An 11,093-nucleotide genomic window follows, 5' to 3' on the forward strand; every position below is an offset into this window, starting at 1 on the left:
AAAACAAATGAATAATGAAAATAAAATATACCTATAAATGAAAATAAAATGAAAAAAAATGCATGATTAAAAAAATATTAATAAATGAAAATAAAATAAAATGAACGAATAAATAAAAAAAATATTGAAATATAAATGAATGAACGAAAAAAAATGAAAAAGCGCTCCTCAAGTTTACTCATTTCTACTCAATTTTTTTATACAATGTTTTGAAAAAAAAAACACTATCCTCTATGCACAATCAATTTTCACCTCTCCAAACATTAAAACAAAAAAAAAAGTATTTTTCCTCGTACAGAAATATCCACTAAGCATTTATGCTTAGGTAATTTCTGTACAGGATTATATTATATATTATATTATTATATTATCTGTAACAACAATACCAATTGTAAAAATGACAATTATGGAATGGATGAATAAAGTTTTGAATTTGAATTTTGAACATGGAGTTTTGTAAAAAACTCACAGGTGAGAACCTGTTAATCAACTGGAGGACCTCTCTCTGTTCTACAAAACTGGTTACTAGTCAGATATACATTTCAGTGTGTTCTTTGTTCACTGTTAGCGAATACTTTACGGTATGTTGTGCCCCTAGTTATTTGCTATACGTCAAACATTTCAGAATAAATACTTTGTAAGGGGTTAGGGGGTTGTTATTCAACTTTTTTTTTCACGTTCACACCATTGTAATTTGATTTTTCAAAATACTTGTTACTGCAAGAAACTACATACCTACAGTGCGTCTCAGTTATAACATATCCTGTATTCACCCTATACCAAACTGACTATTCTATCTGAACTTTTCGTACCACTTTCATTTGAAACTACCATTACTGCAGTTCCGTCATATGGGAACATTTTCAAAGGAATAAAATAAACTGAGTTTATTGTATATAAAGCTAGGAAGTTTTGTTTTCCATCTTTTATGATAATCTCCTACCATGCAGTAACGGCTTCATCCATCAATTCAAATTTGGATTCGATTCGACTCATTTGGAATTTCTTACAATTTTCCTGGCTATGCCCTCATTTTGAACACGATTTCAATGGGACGTTTTCTTGTTTGGGAATAAGTGAGTACTCTTTTCTTTGATATTGGTAGGCGGAATAGCCAGTACATGCAAATATACTATTGACAATAATATTGTCAGATCCGCCTTGTTCTGCTAATAGTGATTGCCGATCAGGTTCTGAGGCATTATTGTTGATCTGAGAGACCTGAGAGAAATATCTGAGTATATATATATATATATATATATATATATATATATATATATCCGAGGGTAAGTAATAAGATATATACCTACGTTCATTAATAACAACTACATAAACTTCAAACTGTGATTAATCGCGTTGTCATCCTAATGAATTCTAAAGTGAAGACCTACACAAATCTGTTTGTTCGTTAAGGGTTCTATATTTTGAGTTTTTAATTGATTTATTGATTTCCATGGCTTTCAACAAATTCATTTTCTTTCCTTTACTACATGTATGTAAGATTTCGAGGTTTTCCTTACTTATTTTGTGATTTGTTTCTTTCTTATGAAAGATGTTATTATGTTGAGTTTGGAAAAGTAATTTTGAATATTTACTGAAAGTTCACGGTTTTAAATTCAGTAGACCTAGCTAATAAGTTGTCTAATATGAATATCAAAAATAATATAAAACTAATATCTTCTGACGTAAAAAACATGTTTCCTAGCGTTCCAACAAATGAATGCCTCCCTCTAGTAAAAGACATACTAGAAAAATGATATTTCTTAAATGAACTGAATTGAATTTAATTCTGTGAAACAACGATAAAAATGAAAACAACAATAAAAATTAATTGGCGCTCCGGAGCGACTTCATTGATTCCAGTAGCGCATTTGCTTTTTCAGCTGCAGGAAAACCCGGAAAAACTTGCAGCACCACATCATCTGAAGATAAATGTAATGCTAACCCGTATATAACTTACGAATTCTGCAATCTCTTGAATACATGTCTGACACAAATGCTGTACTGGGACCAATGCTGTTTAACAGTTATTTAAATGATTCATTTGAAGTCAACACCAAAGGAGAAATAATCTCGTATGCAGATGATACAGCAATGTTTTACTCAGCCCAAGAATGGAACACTTTATCGAAAGAATACATTCACAGATTGTACGATCCCATTCGACTCTTTCAGTCCAACCTCACATAAATTAGCAGCTTTCACAGATAACCGATATAGGTTATAAATAAAGGTAAGATGAAAAAAATTGATATCTGTGATAAAAAATTGAAAAAGGCATGATGAACTAATTGTTATTATTTAAGAATGATGAAAAATTCAAAAATTATTCTAAAGCAAATGGAACTTCAAACGTTCAACCCAGTCTCTATATACCTACACAGTAGGTTTAATGGACTGACGCCTATCAGAAAACAACTACTCCCCTGGCTAATACCACGAAGGGCGTTGGATTATATCAGACAGGCGTCAGTGCAGGAATCTTCACAGAAAATGTCCTGCATATGCAATTGGCAATACAACTGAAAGAGTCGACCTTCAATTATGGAACGGGCACACTTGCAGACCGGTTTCGGGCTTATTAGCCACTCATCAGTGCAAGATAGTGACCATCATCGACCTAAAGTCAATGATATTCCACAATTGAAAATCGGAATTCTTTCAGAGTATTTCATTCCTCTTCCGAAGTTGGAGCGAACATCAAAAATGTCACTCCATCTAGTGGACGAGGAACTAACCAACTGCACATCCGTAATTTGCCCGATTCCTCTAAATAAGGAATAAAAACTTTCTTATTAGTCAATGGGCTATGCTTGAAGACTGGCAATAAACATATCTAAAGCAAATGGAACTTCAAACGTTCAACCCAGTCTCTATATACCTACACAGTAGGTTTAATGGACTGACGCCTATCAGAAAACAACTACTCCCCTGGCTAATACCACGAAGGGCGTTGGATTATATCAGACAGGCGTCAGTGCAGGAATCTTCACAGAAAATGTCCTGCATATGCAATTGGCAATACAACTGAAAGAGTCGACCTTCAATTATGGAACGGGCACACTTGCACACATTTTTGATGTTCGCTCCAACTTCGGAAGAGGAATGAAATACTCTGAAAGAATTCCGATTTTCAATTGTGGAATATCATTGACTTTAGGTCGATGATGGTCACTATCTTGCACTGATGAGTGGCTAATAAGCCCGAAACCGGTCTGCAAGTGTGCCCGTTCCATAATTGAAGGTCGACTCTTTCAGTTGTATTGCCAATTGCATATGCAGGACATTTTCTGTGAAGATTCCTGCACTGACGCCTGTCTGATATAATCCAACGCCCTTCGTGGTATTAGCCAGGGGAGTAGTTGTTTTCTGATAGGCGTCAGTCCATTAAACCTACTGTGTAGGTATATAGAGACTGGGTTGAACGTTTGAAGTTCCATTTGCTTTAGATATGTTTATTGCCAGTCTTCAAGCATAGCCCATTGACTAATAAGAAAGTTTTTATTCCTTATTTAGAGGAATCGGGCAAATTACGGATGTGCAGTTGGTTAGTTCCTCGTCCACTAGATGGAGTGACATTTTTGATGTTCGCTCCAACTTCGGAAGAGGAATGAAATACTCTGAAAGAATTCCGATTTTCAATTGTGGAATATCATTGACTTTAGGTCGATGATGGTCACTATCTTGCACTGATGAGTGGCTAATAAGCCCGAAACCGGTCTGCAAGTGTGCCCGTTCCATAATTGAAGGTCGACTCTTTCAGTTGTATTGCCAATTGCATATGCAGGACATTTTCTGTGAAGATTCCTGCACTGACGCCTGTCTGATATAATCCAACGCCCTTCGTGGTATTAGCCAGGGGAGTAGTTGTTTTCTGATAGGCGTCAGTCCATTAAACCTATTGTGTAGGTATATAGAGACTGGGTTGAACGTTTGAAGTTCCATTTGCTTTAGATATGTTTATTGCCAGTCTTCAAGCATAGCCCATTGACTAATAAGAAAGTTTTTATTCCTTATTTAGAGGAATCGGGCAAATTACGGATGTGCAGTTGGTTAGTTCCTCGTCCACTAGATGGAGTGACATTTTTGATGTTCGCTCCAACTTCGGAAGAGGAATGAAATACTCTGAAAGAATTCCGATTTTCAATTTTGGAATATCATTGACTTTAGGTCGATGATGGTCACTATCTTGCACTGATGAGTGGCTAATAAGCCCGAAACCGGTCTGCAAGTGTGCCCGTTCCATAATTGAAGGTCGACTCTTTCAGTTGTATTGCCAATTGCATATGCAGGACATTTTCTGTGAAGATTCCTGCACTGACGCCTGTCTGATATAATCCAACGCCCTTCGTGGTATTAGCCAGGGGAGTAGTTGTTTTCTGATAGGCGTCAGTCCATTAAACCTACTGTGTAGGTATATAGAGACTGGGTTGAACGTTTGAAGTTCCATTTGCTTTAGATATGTTTATTGCCAGTCTTCAAGCATAGCCCATTGACTAATAAGTCAAAAATTATTGTTGTGAACCATTTCCTTAGAAACTGACATCAAGTGATGCTTTTGCAAAATATTTATATTTACATATGAGTGAGGTTAACTAATTCTGTACAAAATTATTAAATGAAAATGTATATAAATTCAAGAACCAATGTTAAATTCGTTAAGATAGAAGTTGAAAATCTGTAATTATGAAAACTGAGAGGTGGTCACTAGAGGAAGAAATAGATTTTCAACTTTTTTGTTAACAAGGGGGATTCTTTTGAAGGCGAAGAAGCTGAAAGCCACACAAAATTTTTTTGTCCAGATATTTGAAAAATATTATATGAAAACTTAACAAATCAAAAATAATTGTATTATATACTGTGAATTAAAAGTAAATTCAGTATTTACCTGCCTGTCAAGCCCGTTCCAGTGAAATATATTCACAATTTCCAGCTCCGAAGTTAGAAAAAACACTCACACACCACCATTGGAGGAAAACAAGTTATTTACCGATTCAATTTCTCATGACAATATATGGATATATTAATGTAATTGTCCAAGGAGATAATAGGACAATCAAAATAAAATCTAAGAACGAATTATAATGACCTTGAACAATAAAATGACATTTGACCGAGTGCGTTCGGATATTCACATTGAATAGTTCGGTGTAGGTTTACAACTTTTTTGAATTAAGTAATTTTTTTCTTTTGCTAATTTTCTACATTTTCTGAAATCAGTTCTGTCTTTTTCAAATTTCTTCACAGAAACATCTTCAAGATCAAATTTGGGTAAGTAATTGTTGTTTTTGTGCCTGAATCCACCTGAGGTGTTGTATTGAAAACATTTTTATAGTCAGCTTTTTCAGTGGTTGACGTTTTGATAAACACTTTTATTTCCTGAAAAATAAAAATTCAAATTTGTTATGTTTTTATACCACTTGTATTTGTAACTAACGTTACTGCAGTTTCGTCCTAGGAAGACATTTTCAAACAAATACAATGAACTGTATCGAATTCATGATATAATGTAATATGATATAATAATAATAATTAAAGGGCCTGAATTTCGCTTTCCTCAGGTCGAGTGGGCTGAAGTCGAAAACTAAGGGGTTCATCATGGCCAGGATGGTGTTTTCAACACCTTAGTCTATCGTAGTTGAATTATGGGTATACAGGCATCATACAACATACTGCAGACACCCGTATACTGGCACGTGGCACAAATACAACGATTCACACGTGTCACCAATTTCACGAATATCGCTTGTGAGTGGAGAAGCATACGTCCTCTTTCATGAAAAGGATGAAACAAAATCGCACCTTTGAGATAACTGAGGGAAAGCTTCTTTATGTTACTGTACCAACATATTTGATGTTTATATTCAAATATGTTTTTGTGTATCGGATATGTTGAATTTATATTGTTGAAAATAAATTGCAGTTGTAATATTTCAATTGACGTAGTTTTATTTGACACCAGTAATTCAAAGGGTACAGTAATCTATATCGATAACAGAGGTGTATAGCTCTCTCTCTCTATTTTGGATGGTCGTTGCTTCCTATCTTCAGGCGCATATGACCAAAGGTGTATAGCTGTTAATCATCTGCAAACATTGATCTATTGCAGTACGATGTGTTGTACGAATCATTTATGGGCAATAAAAAAGTAATGGCCCAAAATTGAACCCCGGAGATACTCTACTAGTGGTAAAATTTATATTTGAAAAGAAAACATATCAGTAGACCATTATAGTAGACCTATTGCTTCCTTCAAGCAAGACATGAATCCAACATGTTAGGAATCACACGTTAAAAGGTAAGACCTCGTTAATCCTCAGCTCGCACAAGTTTCGACTTCTGAGGGTTGTCGTTCGTAGGGGTGCGACAGCTGGTTAACGGAAAAACAGATTTTAAACAGATTTTTTAAACATATGAATATGGATTTCATCAAAATCCATACCAGAAAGTTAATAAATGAGAAACCCATGACTGATTTCATTGAAAGTTTTAGAGAAGCATATCTGCCTGCCTATCTGCCTGCCCCTAGGGTTTAGTGTTTAGCATAAAAATTGAATGAAAACATACAAGTTATTGTTTGTGTATCTTCAATTCATCAAACCATAGCACTGCTGCCGCCATGCTACGATGCGAGATGACTCCATTATGACCATTCTTTTATCTGCAAGTTTTTATTTTATAGCATTCGCATCTGGGCTGTTTGTAGGTCGAGCAACTCATGTGGAATGTTTTCCAGAACTTGCCCATTGTCCGTTTTGGCTCAAAAAGTCTGCACATTTATACATATTCGAATATCAGTACCATAATGGAAGTTAATTTACAAAATAATATGTGAAAAGGTCACGATATAAAATTTCAGTTACATGGTACTTTTGAGAGAACATGTCCATCTCCTCAGGTACACAGTATTTCTTACCTGTCACAGGAAAATAGGATTTCTTACCTGGAACATGTCCATCTCCGCAGGTACTTGGTACTTCTTACCTGTTCCCAGGTAAATAGGATTTCTCACCTATAAAAGGTTATTCCAAACACAAGAAAATCATTCATTGTCATACATTGGTGTTGAGTGGAACAACATATATAAATCGTTATACCTAATTTGTGTTCAGGGAATAAAATATCGTTCATTCTCTATTCTAATCGTTTCTCGTTTGTGGTGTGGAGTTTTGACCGTTTCGTATATTTTGAATTCGAAAAGAAGGTAAGCATGTAAAGCTTTCTACTAAATGAATAATTTCACTGTCATTAATTCAAATTAATTCATTACGTTGAGTACTGAGTAAGTTTGATGTAAACAGAAGATATTCAAGATGTTGAAAAAATGTATCTTGATAGCTTAGTGGAAATAGTTTTGAATTAACTTCTTAAAGAAATTGAAGCTATTCATTTTCGGCAGCCAAGAAATATTCAAGTTTTTTCACTTTGTATTCATATATTTTTCTTTCATTTCAGGTCTTAAACAATGGCAGATGCAGATGTTCTTTTGGACTACGAAGATGAAGTGAATACCGAACAGACTACCGCTGAGCCCACAGCTAATGAAGTACAGAAGGAAGGGGCCAAAGGCACTTATGTATCTATACACAGTTCAGGCTTTAGAGATTTTTTATTGAAATCGGAAATTCTAAGAGCTGTTGTTGACTGCGGTTTTGAACACCCTTCAGAAGTTCAGCACGAATGTATTCCTCAAGCAGTCATCGGTATGGACATTTTATGTCAAGCCAAATCGGGTATGGGCAAAACGGCAGTGTTTATTCTGGCAACACTGCAACAACTGGAACCAGCAGAAAATGTTGTTAACGTTTTGGTGATGTGCCACACTCGCGAACTGGCCTTCCAAATCGGCAATGAGTACAAGAGGTTCAGTAAATACATGCCTGGTGTAGAGGTAGGCATCTTTTTCGGAGGTATGCCTATTGCCAACGACGAAGGAATATTGAAAAACAAATGTCCGCACATTGTTGTAGGAACGCCTGGACGAATTTTGGCCCTTGTTAGGTCAGGAAAGCTAGTCCTCAAGAACCTGAAACATTTCATCCTTGACGAGTGCGATAAAATGTTGGAGCTGATGGATATGAGGCGAGACGTCCAGGAGATATACAGGAACACCCCACACACCAAGCAGGTCATGATGTTCAGTGCCACGCTCGGCAGAGGCATTAGGCAGGTGTGCAAGAAATTCATGCAAGACCCTCTGGAGGTGTATGTAGACGATGAAGCCAAACTGTCGTTGCATGGATTGCAACAGCATTACGTTAAACTCAAAGAAAATGAGAAGAATAGAAAATTATTTGAGTTGCTCGATGTTCTCGAGTTCAATCAGGTGGTCATTTTTGTAAAATCAGCTAAAAGGTGTGTGGCTCTAGAACAGTTGCTGACTGAAGAGAATTTCCCAGCCATCGGAATTCACAGAGGAATGAGCCAGAAAGAGAGGCTGTCTCGATATGAGCAGTTCAAAGATTTCCGGAAGAGAATATTGGTAGCTACGGATCTCTTTGGGCGTGGCATGGACATTGAAAGGGTCAACATTGTCTTCAACTATGATATGCCAGAAAACTCCGATACCTACTTGCACAGAGTAGCCAGGGCAGGCCGGTTTGGTACAAAAGGTTTGGCCATCACTTTCGTTTCCGAAGAGGGGGATGTCAAGATTTTGAACGAAGTCCAAGAGAGATTTGCCGTTGATGTCACGAAGTTACCTGATGAAATTGATCTCAGCTCCTACATTGACGGTCGATAATCCTGTGAATGAAGACTGAATGGAAGCTGGTCCGGTGTTTGCTATGTACTTTGTACTTCATATGTTATTTTAGAATGTGGTTCACTTTAGGCAATATAATTTGTTAATAATATTCAGTGTGTATATGTAATGTTTATTCGATTGATTACATACAGTTCTATCATATTTGAACATTTCTGGAGGAATGAAATGAACTGAGTTTATTGTTTGAAAACATAGGAAGTTTTATTTGTCATTATTTATGATAATCTCCTAGCATGCAGTGACGGCTTCATCCGTCAATTCAAATTTGGATTCGATTCGACTCATTTGGATGGAACAGTAATCTTTTTTGCTATTCAAGGTCCTTAGTTCGTAGTGAAGTGAATTACGTTCAACAATGGCCTCCTTGCTCTCCTAACATGACTACTATGAATTTTTACTTCTTGGGAACTGAAGGGAATTTACGAGTCCAGGCCACGATATCGACAAGAACTTTGTGTATATAAGTATTCCAGAACTCAAGAGACTGGCCAATAGTAATATAAAAGAAATGAAAATCATAACAGAATTAGAACTGACTTCTAATATCACTATATATATATCATTTCCTGTTGAATTTGAAATTCATAAAATACAGGGGTGTATTCATCTTAAGCGTGTCACAACAAATGAAGAGCTGTTCTACAACTCATGGAGAATAATTTCGTCAATTTCATGGATTTCTGTACCCTAAAATATATTTTCAAATCACTCCCTGTCAACATATAGATTTCGAAAACTCTTCGTTCGTATGTTAACTGTCATACGAAGTTGAAATGGTTTACATCGTTCAAACAGATAGATTCAGGAAGTCATTCTCCATCACAGACACATCGCAGTGCACATAGGAAGTCAAATAACGGCGTCATGTCTGAATGATGAATACCGCAGTAACGTAACAAGCGACAATGGCAAAGCTACGGACGTGCTGTAAATCAACTTTAAATGTACTCTAACGGGGGCGGCTAACTGCATTATGCAAATTTTCGAAACGTATGCGTTTTTGAATATCCATTCACAAATGTGTACTGAATGTGGAGTTCATTTTATAGGCACTGTCATTAGTCACACAACCCACCAAAAAAAAATTTGTCCTGCTGACGAAAAAAAATCAATTGATTTTGGTTAATTCATCTGTGCTGATTCCAAAAATACGAATTTTTTTTTTAATCAGCTCTAGTTTTCGAGATATAACATACTCATCAGATTCTTAAATATTCTCACATTTCTGTATATTCCACCACTATAATTGCAATATGTTTATAAACAAACTTAACAAATTCTAAGACAAATGCATACTAATGACTTCTAATTGAAGTGTACTTATTGGAAATGCCCATAACATGAAATTAGCGCTAATTGCCTTCTTACTTATTGTCCGATAAGTATATAGTATTTCTTCGGAAATGGCCTTGATAAATTCTTATAAAGTCGACCGCATTCCATTGCAAAATTTAGTCTGAACTTGAGTTTCGTTGCAAGAGTTTGTTTGTGACAACTGAAATCCATGGTTTCTTCAAGCAGGCGTTGTTGTGCGAATAACTCGAATGTTTTTTGCTACATATGTGGCGAGAATATTGTGATTTTATAAAAGAGGCATATCAAGCATATGTTGGTGTTCATTTAGGACAGGGGTCTCCAAACTACGGCCCACGGGCCAAATCCGACCAGCCAGTGTCATCAATCCGGCCCGTGACAGCCAATGATTTACTGTCATCAATCTGGCCCGCGACAGCCAATGATTACCTAATTGTAGTCACTATTGTCGTGATGAGTTGAAGAAGAAGACACAGAATGATAATTACTTGGTTTTATTTACTTGCAAGGTAAAACTTAACGACAGAAATGATGACAAAGAAAACTTAACTTAAGTATCTAAGTTTAAGCATATTAATAACTAACGAATAATTGAAAGGAATCACAGTAAAACAAAAACACTAATGAGATTTATGTAATTGTGATTTTCCACCGACCATACTTCGTAGCTGTGGATCAATTTTACTTGTACCAATTATCAAAAGAGATTCAAGATGCTCATCGGTTAATTGAGATCTGTAAACATTCTTTGTGTACTTCATCTTGGAAAACGTTTACTCATACAAGTAAGTAGTACCAAAAACAGCAAATTTATGCAAATTATCAAATTGTTCCAGTGGAAGACTTTATAAAATTTCAACAAAAATGGATTTTGATATTTGTTCTTAAGCATATCACTGCCCCGTAAATCAATAATTTCCATTTGGACTTCCGGAGACAGGGTTTCAATGTCAGAATCGAAAGGATTTTGAAAAAGCTTAATTTCATTCGCAATGACATCAAAATCTGAAAA

At 35.8% G+C, this 11,093-nt stretch overlaps 1 protein-coding gene across 1 annotated transcript; it reads left to right on the top strand.

The window, feature by feature from the left end:
* Positions 1-7,382: 7,382 nt before the first annotated feature.
* On the top strand, positions 7,383-8,827 carry LOC141487546 (ATP-dependent RNA helicase WM6-like). The gene has a single exon (XM_074186652.1). The coding sequence runs from the start codon at positions 7,466-7,468 to the stop codon at positions 8,741-8,743; it is 1,278 nt and encodes a 425-aa protein (XP_074042753.1). The 5' UTR covers positions 7,383-7,465; the 3' UTR covers positions 8,744-8,827.
* Positions 8,828-11,093: the final 2,266 nt, after the last annotated feature.

Source organism: Leptinotarsa decemlineata, unplaced genomic scaffold, assembly GCF_025532065.1.
Source record: "Leptinotarsa decemlineata unplaced genomic scaffold, Ldec_3_MD MMD2_P_RNA_scaffold_4, whole genome shotgun sequence".
Lineage (NCBI taxonomy): Eukaryota > Metazoa > Arthropoda > Insecta > Coleoptera > Chrysomelidae > Leptinotarsa > Leptinotarsa decemlineata.

What these genes read in the sequence shown, in the direction of transcription:
- LOC141487546 (XM_074186652.1), top strand. Translation starts at nt 7,466, where the DNA reads ATGGCAGATGCAGATGTTCTTTTGGACTACGAAGATGAAGTGAATACC.